General features: G+C 42.6%; 1 protein-coding gene across 4 annotated transcripts in view; it reads right to left on the reverse strand.

Annotated features, from left to right (window-relative positions):
* The window catches only part of LOC101889345 (titin), a 77,453-nt gene that overhangs the window by 10,678 nt on the left and 47,949 nt on the right, over nt 1-18,826 (reverse strand). For 3 of the 4 annotated variants that reach the window (XM_005179210.4, XM_020035295.2, XM_020035296.2), the window contains 2 exons: nt 15,281-16,824; nt 318-2,316 (listed from right to left, as the gene is read on the reverse strand). In XM_005179210.4, the coding sequence (XP_005179267.1) occupies nt 318-2,316; nt 15,281-16,824 (3,543 nt within the window). Of the gene's footprint in view, nt 1-317; nt 2,317-3,656; nt 7,484-15,280; nt 16,825-18,826 lie in introns of those variants that run through there. The other variant, XM_011292481.3, reaches the window with a different exon arrangement.

Below are 18,826 nucleotides of genomic sequence, written 5' to 3' on the forward strand. Positions count from 1 at the left end.
ATAAGAAAAAAACGTCCTCTTGAGGTCTTCTAAGAATGGATGGCCTCATATAAAACTTTCAAGGTCTTCTATAGATTGGAAGCCCTTTGTGTTGCCTCTGTGACCTCAAGATATCCTAGAAGTTTTTGGTGGATTCAATTTCTCCCAATGGTCTTCTATCCATTGAAAACCTCTCTGAAAGTTTCCATCTATAGAAGCCCTCAAGAGAGTATCCCACAAATTGAGCTCCTACAAAACATCTCCCATTCAAAGAAAACCTTCAGAAATTGCTAATCTCTTCTAGGTTTTTTGAAAATCCTACTCCATTCCATACTCACATCTTCGGTTGGCTGCAAATAGCTATTCGACACCGAGCGTCCTCCAAAACCATTCATAAACGAATCCTTGTCCATTGAAGTGTCACGACGTCGCTTCTGACGTCTCGGTGGTTGTGGCCGTGAAATATCATCGCCTCCATCATTGTCCTCCTGTTGCAGATGGTGTTCATGCCGCACGGGAATGTTTTCCTTACCCGTCACATTCAAATCATTCCAAACGCCACTGACATTTTCATGGGATGGCTCACGCAAATATTCCTCATCCATGTAACGGACATCTTGGCTGTCCATGGAATATTTGCTGCGACTTCTGGACTTGCGCATGGGTCTCCTTGGTGGTTGGTTACCACTGCCACTGAAATAGTCACTGCCATTTTGTGACACCGAAAAGTTATCGCCATAGGAACCGAATTCTTGTGAGTCATTTTGTGGCTGATAGACTTTGTGCAGACGTCGTGGTTTTGGCGGAGGTACATCGTAGTCACCCACATATTCACGGGTTTGACCAACATGTTGCAAGCCATTAATGGGTTTGTCATAGTCGTCACCCTGCTGCCGGAAGGCATTGCGTATGTATTGATTGATTTCAATGTTATCCTGGGAGATGCCACGTTTGCGCAAAAAGAACTCATCTTCACTGATCTCCTCAAGGACCACCTTCTTGCCGGAGCTAGCCGTGGATTGGGTGTCATGACGGCCAACATCATCAGTTTGATATTTGTGATAGCTTGCCTCGGCTTCCAGTTCTGCCTTGCGCAGCAAGATATTCTTTTCGATCTCCTTCTCCGTCCAGCCAACGGCATCCTCTTCGGAGCGTACATCGGAATCCTGATGGACAATGGGACGACGTTTGAATTCCCTCGAACGAAGATTGGAGATTTCATGAATTGCACGATTTTCCTCATCGAATTGGGCGAACTCCTTGTTATCGGCCGCCACACCCAAAAGACCCATGCTATCGGCACCCTCATGGGGTTCCTCGCTTACCGTGTCCTCTAGATCTTCACGCATGCGTCGCTCCAGGGATGACTCTCTGTCGAAACTTTCCAACTCACTGCCGTAGCGTCGATAACGCGAACCTTCGCTGTCGTTGAAACTGACATCGGAGAATTTATCGGCCCAACGGGATCTCACCGGACCTGGTCCCCTATCGCCCTGGGGTGAACTTGAAGACTCCACCGAGGGTTGGGTGGTGGTGCTGGGTATAACACTGGTGGCCTCGGTTGCAGTGCCGGTATCAAAGGAAGATTCTGGTTCCACTGGTTTCTTCTTTTTGCGCAAGACCCTTGGATAGGTGCCGAAATTAAAATCGAACAGCTTCTTTTGTGGCGACGTTGCCTCAACACCCTTTTTGGTAGGTGGCTCCAGCGACATATCCTCATCGTGGACAGTGGTCTCGGTTTCCTTAAACGATTTGCTACGTCCCAATTTTATGCCCGACATTTCGGGTAGCTTAAATTTACTCATATCCGGTTTGGAGAACTTGGTAAATTCTGGCCTCTTGAAATCCTTAAACTTGGACATATCGGGTCTCTTGATATCGGGCATTTTCATTTTCGAAAATTCCGGTGCCTTGAACTTTCTGCGTTCCTTGGCCTTGGGGCTGCTTGAGGGAGATTTCTTGGGGGTGGGCTTAAATTTGGTCCTCAGTTTGCCGGCTTGGGTTTTCAAGCCGATTTGCATTTTCCTACCACGATCTTGGGCCGAGGCCATAAAACTTTTCATGGCACCACTCTTGGGTTGGCCAGTTTCGTCAACGGCTGCCGCCTCATCGGGCAGGGGTTCATCATCAGCCTCTACATTCAGTTCGGTTTGGGGTGTGGGCTTACCCGCAGCTGGCTTGAAGAATTGTTCTTCAATTTCCTTTTGATAGTCTTCGGCAGTTTTTTGCGGCTCCTCCCCGCCTGCCATTTGAGATTCGCTGGGATGTTGATCCTTGACTTCGGAGGATGGTTTATCATCTGAAGAAGGCATTCCAATAGGTTCATATTCATGATCGCTGGAAGAATAGTGAAGGGGGAGTTTATTACTTTTTTTGATAACTTGAAGAGGGGAGGGAGAGGGGGGTATGGGAACATTTAGATGTATTAGTACAAGAAACATGCAAGAGGTGGGGGTGGTGTTGTGAAAGTGTTATGAGGAGTGAGATGCGGGAGAAATTTATTAGTTGGGAGAAGTTACGCTGCTGGAAAACTCCAAGGAGACCTTCAAAAGACATTTCTATGTTTAGAGGACCCCTAGAAGGCCTTCTATGCTTAGAGGATATCTGAGAGGCCTTCTATGTTTAGAGGACCTCTGGGAGGCCTTCTACATTTAGAAGACCTTTGGGAGGCCTTCTATGTTTAAAAGACCTCTGTGAGGCCTACTATGTTTAGAGGACCTCTGAGACGCCCTCTATGTTTAGAAAACTACTACAAGACGTTCTTTGTCTAGAAGACCTCTAGGATGCCATCTATGCCCAGAAGACTTCCAGCAGGACTTCAAAGATTTGAAGACCTCTATGAGGCCTTCCATGTTTAAAGACCCCTAGAAGGCCTTCTATGACATCTAGGAGGCCTTCAATGTTTAGAAGACCTCTAGGAGGCGTTCTATGTTCAGAAGACTTCTAGGAGGTCATTTATGTTTAGAAGACCTCTAAGAGGCGTTCTATGTTTAGAAGACCTCAAGAAGGCATTCTATGTTCAGAAGATCCCCAGAAGACCTTTTATTTTTAGAGGACCTGTAGGTGGCTTTCTATGTTCAGAAGACCTCTAGGAGGCCTTCTATGTTCAAAAGACCTCCAAGAGACTATTTATGTTTAGAAGACCTCTTGGAGGCCTTCAATGTTTAGAAGTCCTCTAGGAGGCGATCTATGTTCAGGTTTTCGAAGTTTAGAAGACTTCCAGGGTGCCTTTTGATTTTAAAAGTATTCTATTAGGCCTTCTATGTTTAGAACACTTCTTGTTTAGAAGACTTTTGACAGGTTAGAGGACCCTAAAAGACCTTTTATGTTTAGAAGACTGCCAGGAGATCTTTATTTAGAAGTATTCTAAGAGGCCTTCTATGTTTAGAAGACCACTAGGAAGCCTTCTATTTTCAGAGGACCCTCAGAAGGCCTTCTATATTAGAAGACCGTAAGGAGATCCTTCGTGAATAGAGGACCTTTAGGAGGGATTCTATGTTCAAATGACCTCTATAAGGATATTCTATGTTTCGAAGGCCTCTGGGAGGTCTTTTACATTTTATGGACCTCTAGGAGGCCTTCTACGTTTTGAGGAGGAGGATTTTTTTCCATTTCCGATTCATGTCCTATTTCCGGTGATTTTAAGTACCTTCTGAAAATTATGAATAGTAGCTTACCGCCCATGATATACCCTATCAGTGTAGCTCGCCTTTCCCCCCGCTGCCGCCGGCATTGGCCTGCCCGCCGATCTATTTTCGAATTCACTCAAACGCGATTTACGCTCATCAAAATGAAAACTAACGGTTTTTGTCATACGCGCCGACGCGAGATAATCCTGTGAATCCGTCAACGGTTGACGATCCTGCGACTGAGTTCGGCCATCGAGGAATTTTTGCTTTGTTTGCTGTTGCATTGGCCTCTGTTCGGATGGTGATCGCAAGCCATGCATGTGGCGATTTCTATCCGGCGAAACACTGTGTGGCAAACTACCGCTGCTGTCCATCATTATGGGTGCGGAGAAGAGAGGTTTTCCCTGCAGTTCGGGATGATGATGTATTGATGGTTCCCGGCTGCCCCAGCTGCTCTGCAAATCACTGGGCTGGCGGCGTACCGAAGGTTCCCGGCTACTGCCCCAGGGTCGGGTGTTGAGGCCCCTCTCCTGGCTGGAAAATTCCAAGGCCATTTGTCTCTGTTGATCTATGGAGAATTGGGAACTTGACGAGCGTCCAATGATGACGGGAGCAAAGGCTTCGCTAATGTCCATGGTGGAAACATGTTCCGGCTCGTGATATTCTTCCCGGCTGCCAATGGATTTTGGTACCGAGGGAGATTTGCTAAGAGTTTGTGCTGCGCCTGCTGATGCTGCTGCGGGTGGGGCAGGTGGTTTGGCCGGCCTAGCCATGTACTGATCCATTTCATCCACCTTCAGGGAAAATGTTTCATGGACCTTAATGGACATGGGTTCGGCATCGGGTTTCTTGGTAATGGTGGCCGTGCCACCCTCAACAATTGTGGAGGCCACCGGCACTGGTTTTCCCATCGAGAAAATGGACATTTTCTTGGGCTTCTCTCCTCCCGGCATGGGAGAGGGGGATTTTTCTCGATTTTTACCATTTTTAGAGAAAATGCTGGGCATCCTAAAGGCTGAGGGTGCTGGGGAAGGAGATTTTTCTCTTTGCCCGACAGATTTGTCTTTGGATAGAAATGAAGGCATTCTTAGAATTGAAGGAGCCGGCGAGGGTGACCTATCCCTACCCGCAGCTGTGGGTTCAGGTAATCCGTTGCCTTCGTCTTTGGGCTTGCCACCGAAGAAGGATTTAAAACGCGAAGAATAGGTGGCTTTATCCTCGGGCAATTGCTGTAGATCCTGTTCGGAGGCAATTTTCTTGACAACCGTAGTGCTGGGTGTTTGACGATCTGGTGAGTGGCCCCGCTTCAGCTGTTGTTGCTGTGGTAGTTGTAGACTATCCATTTGCCGGGAGGGAGACAACTGATCTCTTTGCTGGCGATCCATGGCGGAGCTGGGAAGCTGCCTTGAGGGTGAGAAGCGTGAGGGTGATAATTGGTCTCTCTGCTGGCGATCCATGCCGTAGCCTGGCAGCTGCCTTGAGGGTGACAGTTGGTCTCTCTGTTGGCGTTCCATGCCGTAGCTGGGAAGCTGCCTTGGGGGTGAAAATCTTTCACTACCCAATTCCCTCGAGGGAGAAAACCTCTCCTCTTGCCGGGCGGGAGAAAATCTGTCCATTTGCCTGGAGGGTGAGGAAAACCGTTGCATTGATCTTGTCGGCGACTTGGATTTGGCCCTTTCCCTTGCCTTTTCCTCCTCCTCGCGCACCAGTTTATCAATATCCACCACATTTATCTGGCGTTTTATGTCAATTACCGTCTCCTCATCCAGATGCAGGGAGGGCCTGGGTACATCCTCCACCAAGGGTGGGCTGAGACGTTTAATTTTAATATCATCCCTGACCTGTTCAATGGGTTGGGCTGCCGCAATGGCCTCCAATTCGGCCACAGTTTCCTCCAGAGGACTTTTGGGTCTTTCCATGGGTGGTCGAGGAGGAGGAGAAGCAGAGGCCGAAATAGGGGATCCAAATGGTTGATAGGCTTGAGGTTGCTGCTGTTGGACAATTGTGGAATTCTCATCGGAGGTCTTGTATTTGGACACATCTATGGGTCGATTTTGGGGCCTCATCTCCCCGGGTAGATTGCTGGCAAAACCACGATTCTCCTTGTTGTCCTCCGGACGCATATAGTCCACCGACATTGGCTTTTTGGCAATGCGATAGTCTATATCTCCCGTCTCCATGGCCCCTGGAGGTGAGGGTGAACGCAGAGGTGTAAATTGACGTTGTGGCGTAAATTGGCCACTGGGTGGCTGATCGATGATCTGGGGTGTAAATTGCCTTTGGAAGGAGGGTGGCTGATTGGTCATCTGCGGCTGGGGTGTGGGAGTTATGACATTAATATGTGGCGGCATGCTGTGATAAAGATCCATGTTGGAGGAACGACGACTGGCGGACACAGAACGTTGTTCCCGCCTCCGGGGCTGGTCTATCTTGATGTCGGCCACAAACAGATCTCCCTTGGAGGGGGAACGGGAAATACGCCTTAGCGAGCGTACACTGTGCATTGACATGGTTTCCGGATCCCTTTGGCCACCTCCACTGGCATTGGACATGCGATCCACTGAGGTGAAACGTTGGCGACCCCTTTGCATCTGCTGCTGCGGATCATCATCGGAAATGCTGCGCACCACTAGGCCTCGCTTTTTGGCCGTATCCTCCAGTTCGGGATACTTTTCCACAAATGAAATATCCACCGAGGCTGAGGCCTGGTCCCATGAACGATGTTTTCCAATGCTGCGCATGGATTGACGTTCCGGATCGGGTTGGGTTATACGCTCGCCGGCCAATAGCTTACGATCGCCGCTAATACTGTGCATGGCCATCGATGCTGAGGTAAGTGGTAGTGGCGAGTGGGCGGCTTGTGGCCGGGGCGAAAAGGATCCGGGCACATGCATTGGTTCCTCATAGCCATATTCTGCGCACTGGGGATCGTGTTGGAAATCCAGTCGAGAATTGGGTCTCGAATCGACGGGATTGATGCGTTCCGGCAGCAGAGAGTCACTTTGGAAATATTGACAGGCACAGCGTACATCGAGCGTTATGCCACCTGCGCTTTCATTGCGTGACACAAAGTGCTTTTTTTCTTGGGGCAAAGCTCCCACAGAGGCGGAACGGCGGGTGCTCATTTTGAGAGAGCAGAGAGAGTGAGAGAGAGAGCCTTTACTTAAACTCTCAAATGAAAAGAGTTTCAATACAAATTTGTGTTTTGAGAGAGAATAAAATGCGTTGGAGCTTTGCCCGTAGAGCTTTGGAGATTAAACTTGTTTTCTCTGAGTTGTTTTTATGGCTCTCAATAGGAAAGAGAATCAAAAAAGACTTGTGGTGAGCGCAATGATATAATGCGTTGGAAAGCTTTTCTCATTAATCCAGCTTTCTTGGGAGAGTAAAATAGTTTTGTTGTCAACTCTCAATGGAACAGAGAATCACTAGAAATCTGTGCTGGGAGAGCGAGAGAGAGAGAATGTGGTGCGTTAAAGCTTTGCCACCCTGAGCTTTTGACACTAATCTTGCTTTCGCTGCCCATCGGCAGCATACATTTGGCCACAAACTAAATACGCACACACCAGGCAAAACGTCAATATTGAAAATGTCGCAGCAGGCAAACTCGGTGATCTTGTCTATGGCCAAGATGATGCAAAAAATCTGTCGTCTTCTTAGGTGGCTGGCTGGCTGGCTGAGTAGCTGGCTGATCGTTCGTTTTTCTTATTTTTTCTATTTTGTCGACTTGTTGTGGCTATTTTTAATATCTACACTTCGCTTCGAGGTGAACATAGAATTTATTTTTGTTTTGCTTTTGAAAACTTTTTTTTTAAATTTTATTTTAAAAATATATTTTTTTTTCTTAACAATTTTGTAATACTTTTTTTTGACTGAGCGTTTTACGTTTTATTTTTATAAAAAAAAAAAACACACACACACGCAAATAATTTATTTATTTATTATTTTTTTTTTTTTTGGAAAAAAAAATTATTCGATTTTTTCGTAAACGGCGGTTTTCAAACTTGGAATCGTTCTATTTTAGTTTTTTTGCCGACCGACACCGTTCTTATTATCCCCATCTTAATGGTTGCAAATTTCGGCCAGGACTGAATGAAAGCTTTTCAATGGCCGTGTTTCGGAATATCGATAAAAAAATTAGCAAAAGTACTCGCAATGTTTTTTCTTCTTTTGGTTTTTGTCTTTATCTTTTTCAACACTTTTCTATGTTGTCGTCATTTTTTTTGGTCCGCGCTCATCTTCTTGTTGTCTCATAGTTTCATAAAAATGAAATACTAAATATTGTGTTTTTTTGGTTTGGTCTGCCTTTCGGCATCCGGGGTTGCCATTTTTTGGGGAAATTCTTGTACGCAATGGTCGAATTTTAAGATTTTCAGATAGATTTTTGTTTTTCCAGAAAATTTAGGGGCAAATGAATAGATATTCTGGATTGTGGTATAAAAAATTCAAGATGCCTACTTCGTATTCATAAGCGTTTTGGGAGGGAGGTACATGAAGGAGAGTACCGATACATTCCATCTTCACACCAGGTCTTGTATTAGTAAAAATAATAGGATGTGTGAAATATGAAGAGAACCGGATGCTTATTTCGGATTTTATAATCGTTTTAGTTATTCAAAACTTTGACCCTTTGGGGGGAGGTACCAGAAGGAATGGTCCGATCTCTACCATTTTTATAACAGATATTGTGTTGATGGATATATTGAGATTTACCAAGTCTGAACGGAATTGGATGTTAATTTCGCGTTTTATGAGCTGCATGGGTATTCAAAACCTTTGTGGGGGAGGTACCAGACGGAAAGGTCCTATCTCTACCATCTTTATATCAGATCTTGCGTTAATGGAAATATTGAGATGTGCAAAGTCTGAAGGGAATCGAATGTTAATTTTGCGTTTTATGAGCTTAACTGATATTCAAAATTTTGACCCTTTGTGGGGGAGGTACCAGAAGAAATAGTCCGATTCCTACCATTTTTATAACAAATATTGCGTTGATGGAAATATTGAGATGTGCCAAATTTGAATTGAATCGGATGTTCATTTCGTGTTTTATGAGCTTCAAGGATATTCGAAATTATCACCCTTGTGGGGGAGGTACCAGAAGGAGTTGACCGATACATTCCATCTTCACAGCAGATCTTGTGTTAGTAGAAACAATGGAATGTGTGAAATTTGAAGAGAACCGGATGCTTATTTCGGATTTTATAATCGATTTAGTTATTCCAAACTTTGACCCTTTGTGGGGGAGGTACCAGAAGAAATGGTCCGATCTGGTCCATCTTTATAACAGATCTTGTCGTGATATAAATATTGAGATGTACCAAGTCAGAATGGAATCGGATGTTAATTTCGCGTTTTATGAGCTCCATGAAAATTTAAAATTTTGACCCTTTGTGAGAGAGGTACCAGAAGGAGTGGTCCGATCTCTAGTATCTTTATAACAGATCTTGTGTGGGTGGAAATATTGAGATGTGCAAAGTTTGAATGGAATCGGATTTGAATTTCGTGTTTTATGAGCTTCAAGGATACGCAAAATATCGACCCTTTGTGGGGGAGGTACCAGAAGGAGTTGACCGATACATTTCATATTCACACCAGACCTAGGGTGAATAAAAATATTGTGCTGCGTGTAATTTGAAGGCAATCGGACCCTTACATCACATTTTATAAGAGTTATAATTATTCCAAATGTTGACCCTTTGTGGGAAAGGTACTTGATGGAGTGGACTGATAATGTCCATTTTCGCACCTGAACTAGAACTGATGCAAATATTAGGATTTGCAAAGTTGGAGCAAAATCAGATTATCCTTTCTCTCTGTGCAGTAAAATATTTTCGTTGAAAATTTCGACCTTTTGTGGGGGAGGTGCCAGATGGAGTGGACCAATACATTCCATCTTCACACCGGACCTTGGATTAATAAAAATATTGTGCTGCGTGTAAGTTGAAGTCAATCGGACTCTTACATCACATTTTATAAGAGTTATAATTATTCAGAATTTTGATTCTTTGTGGGGGAGGTACTTCATGGTGTGGACCGATATTGTCCATTTTTGCACCTAACCTAACACTGATGCAAATATTAGGATTCGCAAAGTTGGAGCAAAATCGGATTATCCTTTCTCTTTCTGTGTAGTAAAATATTTTCGTTGAAATTTTCAACATTTTGTGGGGGAGGTACCAGAAGGAGTGGGCCGATATTGTCCATCCCCGAATTCGATCTAAGTTTGACAATAATATTCCAAAGTACCAAGTTTGGTTCAAATCGGATACTCCCTTTGAGAGTTATTGTGCTCATCAGCCAGCCAGCCAGACAGACGGATATAGACAGATCGACTCCAAATGTCCTGAAACGGATTTGGTCCAAAGAGACATATGGTCTAAAACCGTTATTTCGATGAGGAACATTTTTGCTTTTTGGCATTTTAGCCCCTCTTAGATCGACTCTAAATGTCCTGAAACGGTTTTGGTCCAAAGAGACCTAGGGTCTAAACTCGTTATTTCGATGAGACACATATTGGCATTTTGGCCCCTCTTAGATTGACTCTAAATATCCTTAAAGGGATTTGGTCCAAAGAGACCTACGGTCTAAAACCATTATTTCGATGAGGCAAATTTTGGCTTTTTGGCCCTCTCTGGCCATATGACTAAGGGTATAAAAGTTCCGAAGAAAATTGCCTCTCAAATGAAACCCCTTATATGGGGGCTATAAGAAGATGTATTCCTTCATAAATAATTTGTTTGTCATGGGCTGTAGAACCGATTCATATTGATTTAGATTTTATTCCGATTGAAACAATTTCGGTGATCAATGTCGCTTAAATCATCAAAATGCCGACTATGGGAAGTTATTGTTATATGGGGGCTATCCGAAGACGTGGACCCGCATTTGAGATTTTTTCCCGCTTCTCTAATTTCTTTACAGACATGCAACGGAGTTATGGGCACACTTTTTGACAGGGAGCTGTTGTCGAAGGTATAATTTTGGAGGACTGAGAAGAAATTCTCAAAAAATTTCTTCTGGAAGCCACATAAATTTATTTGGAAAAATCTGAAAAGTCCTGACGACAAGTTTTTGCTATTAAAATTTTCCGCAGTTCTGGTCAAATACTTTATTTCTCCTAATTTGTTTAAGGGTCATTTAAAGTCCCGTCCCTTGATATCTCAAAAGTGGCCACCCTGATCTATACGAAATCCATTCATTATTTTTTCTTCGTTGGTCTCCCAAATAAATTTTGAAGAGCATTATTTTTGGTTGTGCCGCACAGACACACACACACACACATACATGCACACCCGGTCATTTAAACAATTTAAATACAATTTATTTGCTCGTTCATTATTTTTACTTGTTTTCTTTAGTTTATGGTTTGAAATTTTTAAATATTTTGTTTTATTTTTTGTGTTTCGTTTTGGGTGCGAGATTTTTCTTCTGCATCGATGCCAAGTGGTTGGGTATCTCGTCAAAGAATTAACATGAAATCAGGCTAGACGAGCAAAGTGGGTCACAGTGGGTTTTGAGGACAATTTTCCAAAAGAAAATAAACTTTTTTTTAAGGAAAATGTCTCAACATTGAAATTGGCTTTGGGAAAAATTCAAAATTTCAGGCTTTGAAATTTAGTGAGATTTTTTTTTAAAAATATTGTCAAATAAGTTAAAAAATTATAAATCAGATATATGAGCCTTTTTAGGGGTATGTACCTGAAGGAGTGCCCGATAAGTCACATATTCACACAAAATCTAACGTTACAGTAAATATAGCATTATGCGAAGTTAAATGAAACCACTAAAGAAAAGTCATAAGTTGGGCGGGACCGACTATATGATACCATACCCCACTATGCATATTTAGTAGAGTTTCCGTAACAGAAGAACTTATTTGAAGTAGATCATACCTCCTATCAACATTTGGCTTTAGAGCAGTTATCGTTTGGTTTCAGGGGGAACTAGTATAAGGGAGGTGTAGCCAATTCTGAATCGATTTTCACTAAATTTGACGGAGACATTTTTTAATCTTTTATAACATTGCTATAAAGTGTAGGATATCACTTCGAGAAGATTATATTAAACAGATATATATCGGAGCCAAGTTCCACCAAATGAAAACCTACGTCTCGAAATTCACACCATTTGGGCTGATATTAGCCATTATTTGCACAACAAAGCTTAAATCGGATAAAGGATATATATGGGAGAGTCATATCCAAATCTTAGCCGATCTCGATAAAATTTGGCAAAGGTATTTTCGAGCTTTATAAGATATCTGGTACCAAAAATCATTGTTGTCGAATGCATATTACGAATGTGAGGGACTTAGACATCAAATCGGATGAAACCAAATATATGGGAGCTATATCTGAACCGATTTTCTCCAAATTTGATGTACTTGCTTCTAGACTGAATTCAGTGGGATGTGGCAAAATTTAGGTCAATTTGGCGGATATTGGTCATTTGGTGCACAATTAATCCGAAATCGGTTGAAGATTTAATGGGTGAGATGAAAAAACTGCAACCAACGTCAGACTGCTGTCAATTCTAAGCTACTCGTCCGACAGCTGTTAGAATTATTCCAGAGAGCTCATTTTATTGTTTACAAGCGTACAAAAGCATTTTGGTGAGAATTTTCCAGAAAAAAAGTTATTCGCGATGGAATTCAAGCGTGATAGTGTGATTTCTTTGTGTTTGGCTGGACACCCACAAGTGGCTATCGTTAGAGCCCTTCAGCATTTAAATGTGAATAAATCTTTTGTGTCTCATACCATCGCTCGTTACCGTGATACTGGTACTGTTAGCGTAGCCCGACGTCAAGGAAGTGGACGGAAGATAACAGCAACATCAGCAGAAATGGTTCGAAAAGTAACGAAGCGGCTTGATCGAAACCCGCATCGCAGTGGCCGAAAAATGGCTTGGGAGCTGAACATATAGTAATATTCCATTCCGCAAATGTTGAAAAATGAGCTCGGGGTAAAACCATTGAAATTGTGCAAGAACTTACACCGCAACTGAAAGAAAATAGACTCAAAAGAGCTAAAGAGTTGCTTCAGTCGGTTGGCCGAAAGTGGTGAACTGCCAAATTTAGTTTTCTCCGTCCCCGATGAGAAAACATTCGTTGTCCAGCAGTTTGTGAACAAACAAAATGATCGTGTTTACCTGCCAAAAAGGTCAGCTGAAAATGTGCACCTTTCGGTTGGCCACCAGAACTCAAGCGCCGGCCATGGTGATGGTGTGGGCCGCCATAACAGCCGATGGACACTTTCCGCTTGTATTAATCGACCGTAGCATTAGAATAAATGCCGAATATTATCGCGAAAATATTCTGGAGGGTGTATTAAAGCCTTGGGCACGCAAACATTTTAGCCGCAGTCCTTGGACCTTCCAACAGGACGAACTCAGCACGCGCCATCCAAGAATGGCTACAAAATGAGGTTCCTCGCTTCATTTCCAGCGCACACTATGGCCACCAAAATCTCCGGATACCAATCCGTTGGACTATTGTGTCTGGAGTATTTTGGGGAAGCAAGGTTGGCACTAAAAAATACCAAAGTGTCGATCACCTCAAGAAAGCGCTTCGCCGAGAATGGGCCAAAATACCGCAGAGCAACATTTGGGCAGCGTGTGACGGTTTCATTGGCCGTTTGAAGGCCATAATTCGTGTCAAAGGTGACCAATTCAACCAAATCTAAACTTATTCTAAAATGTGATGCTATTTCCGACATTTTTTGCGTTCATTCAAAAAAATTAAAGAAAAAATGTAAAATCGATGGCGTTTGACTTTGTTGCAATTTTTTATCTCACCCTGTATATGGAAGCTATATTTTTAAATCTGATCCGATTATCACCAATTTCAATAGGGTTCGTTCTTGGCCCAAATAAATATTGTTTGGAAAATTTCTTCTCAATCGGATGATAACTGCGACTGCATTTTGTGCATGGACAGACGGACGTTCGGACAGACGGACTGACATGAATAAATCACATTTTATAAGAGTTATGATTATTCAAAATTTTGACCCTTTGTAGGGGATTTACCAGAAGGCGTGGACCAATATATCCCATCTTCAAAGCAGATCTTGTGTTAGTAGAAATAATAGTATGTGTAAAATATGAAGAGAACCGGATGCCTATTTCGAGTTTTATAATCGTTTTAGTTATTCAAAACTTTGATCCTTTTTAGGGGAGGTTCCAAAAGAAATGGTCTGATCTCTTCCACCTTTATAGCAGATGTTGAGTTGATGAAAATATTGAGATATGCCAAGTCTGAATGGAATCGGATGTTAATTTCGTGTTTTATGAGCTTCATGAATATTCAAAATTTTGACCCTTTTCCAGAATTAGTGGACCGATATATTCCATCTTCACATCAGACCTTGGTTAATAAAAATATTGTGAAGTGTGTAATTTGAAGAGAACCGGGTGGTTATTTCGTATTTTATGATCGTTTGGGCTATTCAAAATGTTGACCATTTGTGGGGGTGGTACCAGAAGGAGTGAATCGATATATTCCATCTTCACGTCAAGTCTTGTGTTAGTAAAAATAATGGCGTGTGTGAAATATAAAGAGAATCAGATGCTTATATCGGATTTTAAAATCGTTTTGGTTATGCAAAACTTTGATCCTTTGTGGGGGAGGTACCAGAAGAAATGGTCCGATCTCTAGTATCTTTATAACAGATCTTGTGTAGGTGGAAATATTGAGATGTGCAAAGTTTGAATGGAATCGGATTTGAATTTCGTGTTTTATGAGCTTCAAGGATACGCAAAATATCGACCCTTTGTGGGGGAGGTACCAGAAGGTGTCGACCAATATATTCCATCTTCACATCAGACCTTGGGTTAATAAAAATATTCTATTCTTCTTGTTTTTTTGCGGCTAACACCCGCATTTTATCTACCCAAACGAATTGGCAAATGCAGTAGCATCCCAAAAAAATACAACAACAACAACATCGATGAGATGACAACAAATGATTTCCTTAAGAGACAAAAGACAGAATGTATTGCGAGTCGGGTGATTGATGTACATTTTTTACTTCTCTCGACGTGGTGGGTGGGGAGAGGGACGTAGACAAATGACAACTACACAAAAACACACAAAATGGTCATGACACATAAAATCGAGAACCCCCCCGAAGGAGGGATGGACAAACCAAAACCCATAAACCTCACACACACAAAAAAAACCTATCCGGCTTACCTTTATGATATTCATGTTAGGCCTAACATAATTCGAACTTAATTGGAATTGTTTGGCAAGGATCAAGCAGGTTTCATGCAACATAGGCCCAAACGTACATACCAACGTTGGGCGCCACGTTTATTGCGTTGCGTTATTCGATGACTGCGAAAGCCCAGGGTTAGTAACAATTTGAAGAAGGTAATGAGGAATGTGTGTTTTCTGTTCAAATGATGACAGTTTTGGGAGAGGGAAATAAACCCAAAAAAAAAAGAGAAAATCAAAAGAGAGAAAGAAAAGGGGGAAAAGGGAGAAATTTGAGTTGTTAGTATTTTGAGGGGAAAAGAGCATTAGGGTGGCTAGTCATTAAAATTAGGAGGAAAAATTAAAAATACAACAAAGCAAATTTAATGGGAAAACAACAACAACAACAACAACACCATCTTTCGTTTTGTCATTGTTGCTGTTCGTTGCTAAATTTAGCCATTTGGCCTCTACATACTTGACAGTTGCCTTTAGTTTGTTGGCCTCCTTGGCGGCTTCCATTTGTTCGGCAGGCAATTCAATGTCTTCGCGATGTGGTTCAGCTTCATCCTCCACATGTGAAAAGGTGACAACCTTCTTCTCGGAAGGTACTGGTGAGGCTTCTTTTTTCACAGATTCAATCTTCAAATGGCTCGATTCCTTTGCCGCTTCAGACTCCGCCTCTGCTTCCTCCTCCTCTTGTTCTTCCTCGGTAACCGGTTGCAGTTGGGGTTTATTGCCCACCTCATCGGATGAGGCCGAGTCAATGGAGGAAATGGGTGCCAGGAGAGTATTTGATTTCCTCTCTGGTGTGGCACGATCCGGTAAGCCCATAACTTCCTCTTCACTGCTGCCCATGCGATCCAAGGGTATGGCATTCTTAGAGGCAGCCACTTCTTTCACAGCACTGCTGTCTTGGGTGGCCAGGGATTGTTTTAAGGCATCCACGGAGGTGGCATCCAAAATGAATTTCAGCTCCTCGGCAGCTGGCATGACAGTATCGTCAGGTTGGTCAATCTCCTCATAGACATGTTCTCTGCGCAGGCGGGGTGCCTTTTTGGGAGGTGTGGTACTCTCGCTTTCTGCCTGTTCCACTTTCTTGGCATCAACTTCTTCGCCCTCTGCCGCATCGGAACTTGGCTTAACCACATCCTTGATTTCAATAATTTCCTCTGGTTCCACAATGCTACTACTTGGTCCCTGTTCTCCCTCTGCCTCACCTTGTCTACCCAAACGCTTGCGACTGGGCGACTCATCGAGCTCCTCGATTTCCAAAATATCATCGGAATCTTGTTTTTCAAAATGCGCAATATCACTTCGTTGGGCCTTGGGGGAGTTCTTTAAATTTATGATCTTTGGCTCCTCCCCGGGGGCTGGAGCCACCTTATCATCCTTGCCCAAGTGCAGACGTTTAATATTCAAACGCTTCTTTTGGCGATCGGCCATGCTCTTCAGCTTCTTCATTATGGGGAAACAACGAGGACCCTTGGGATGCTCGTAAATGGGATGGACTTCTTGAGGCGAAGTAGCGGCTTCCACTTGACTTGTTGTCTCCGACGCAGGTACCTGTTCCAAGCTACGTTGTAAACTTGCCGCCGATGTAAACGAATCGGGCAGTGATTGAGCGTCTTCGTTGCTACGATTACCGTAACGACGACGTCGGAACAGGCGACGCACCTTACTAAAACGATTGGCGGCCTTGGCCTTGGCTGTTGCCAACACCGAATCCGATACACAGGAGAAACTTTCACTGTGCAAACTATGATTTTCGTGATCACCGTCCCGCGGCAAATGATGTTCCGAATGATGACCTTCGTCTTCTTCCTCTTCTTCGGACAGTTCTTGTAGATATGGATGAGTTTCTTGTATCAACACCTGGTCGTCGATGCGTACCTTTTTGTTGGATTTTGGCGATTCTGAGAGGAAACGTATTTCCTGGGATTTTCTTAGCATCAACACTATTTCGGGTTCTTCATCTGGACCCAGCGGACGATTGTACAAGTGCGTCCATGGATAGCCACCCTGGAAGGGAGAGAGGAAATGGTCAGTTAATGAAGTTTTCGAATTTGAAATTTTTCAAATATTTCTGAGGTCTTTATATTTGATCTGAGATCTTTATATGTGAGGTAATAGATTTTCCTGAAGAAGTTTTTTTTTCGGATTTATTCTTAAGGGAAATAAATGTTTAACGGTTCTAAGGGAGTAAATTTATTTAATTAGGAGTATGGTAAACTTATTCAGATACAAAAATCGACTTATAGAGTTTGAAGAGGCTACGAAAAATGGGGAAATGGAATTGAACTAAGTATTTTGTCTCACAAAAGTGATGAGTTTTTTATTGTACATATTGGGTATACTAAATCCGCTTCTTCGGAGACTCATAATGAAATTTGATCTAGAATACTTCTTCCTTTAACATTTTACCCAAATAATAAAGCATTAAGAGAGATTTGGACTTGGAATGGAATCGTAGTAATTTAGAGGTTTTTATACATGATCGTAGACTCTGAGGTGATATATTTTCCTTAAGAACGATATTCCAAATTTTATGCTGATTTTTTTAAATTCGAATTATGGTAAACGTATTCAGATGCAGAAATCGACCTATAGATTTATAACAGGCTACGAAAATTGGGTGATTGGCATTGAATCAAGTAAAATTATTCTGTCTTACAAAACTGATGATATTTTTCTGGTAGATATTCAGAGACTCACAATGAAATGTGATCCTGGAATATTTCTTTCTTCAACACTTTCCCCAAAAATGAAGTAATAAGGGAGATTTTGACTTGGAACGAATCTTAGTAACTTAGAGGTCTTATAATTGATCGTAGACTCTGAGGTGATATATTTTGATTAGGAATGAATAAAGCAAAGACCATAATTGCTAAAACCTTTCGGCTTTTAAGGAGTGAATTATATTGTGAAGTATGGTAAACTTATTCAGAAACAAAAATCGATTTACGGATTTCTAACGGGCTACAAAAAATGGGGAATGGAAATGAACCAAATAAAAATATTCTGTCATACAACAGTGATGATATTTTTATACCCTCAGCCATATGGCTAGAGATGAAAAAACTGCAACCAACTTCAGACTGCTGTCATTTCTAAACTACCCGTCCGACAGCTGTTAAAATTATTCCAGTGACAGCTTATTATATTATTTACAAGCGTACAAAAGCATTTTGGTGAGAATTTTCCAGAAAAAAAGTTCTCCGTGATGGAATTCAAGCGTGATAGTGTGATTTCTTTACATTTGGCTGGAAAACCACAAGTGGCTATGACTAGAGCACTCCAGCATTTAAATGTGAATAAATCTTTTGTGTCTCGTATCATCGCTCGTTACCGATTACGTGATACTGGTAGTGTAGCCCGACGTTAAGGAAGTGGACGGAAGAAAACAGCAACATCATCAGAAATGGTTCGAAAAGTAAAGAAGGGACTTCATCGAAACCCACGTAGCACTGGCCGAAATATGGCTCGTGAGCTGAACATATCGCAATATTCCATTCGGCAATTATTAAAAAATGAGCTCGGGGTAAAGCCATTGAAGTTCCAAAAAGTGCAAGAACTTATACCGCAACAGAAAGAAAATCGACTCAAAAGAGCCAAAGAGTTGCTTCGCTTGACCGAAAGTTATGAACTGGCGAATTTGTTTTTCTCCGTCTCCGATGAGAAAACATTCGTTGGCCAGCAGGTTGCAAACAAACAAAATGATCGTGTTTTAACTGCCAAAGAGGTGAACTGAAAATGTGCACCTTTCGGTTGGCCACCAGAACTCAAGCGCCGGCCATGTGGATGGTGTGGGTCGCCATAACAGCCAATGGTCGCTCTCCCCTCGTATTAATCAAACGGAATTAGAATAAATACCGAATATTATCGCGAAAATATTCTGGAGGGTGTATTAAAGCCTTGGGGCACGCAAACATTTTGGCCGCAGACCTTGGACATTTCAACAGGACTCAGCACCGCACCCACTCAGCACGCGCCACCCAAGATATGGTTACAAAATTAGGTTCCT

This window comes from Musca domestica, unplaced genomic scaffold, assembly GCF_030504385.1.
Source record: "Musca domestica strain aabys unplaced genomic scaffold, Musca_domestica.polishedcontigs.V.1.1 15, whole genome shotgun sequence".
NCBI lineage: Eukaryota > Metazoa > Arthropoda > Insecta > Diptera > Muscidae > Musca > Musca domestica.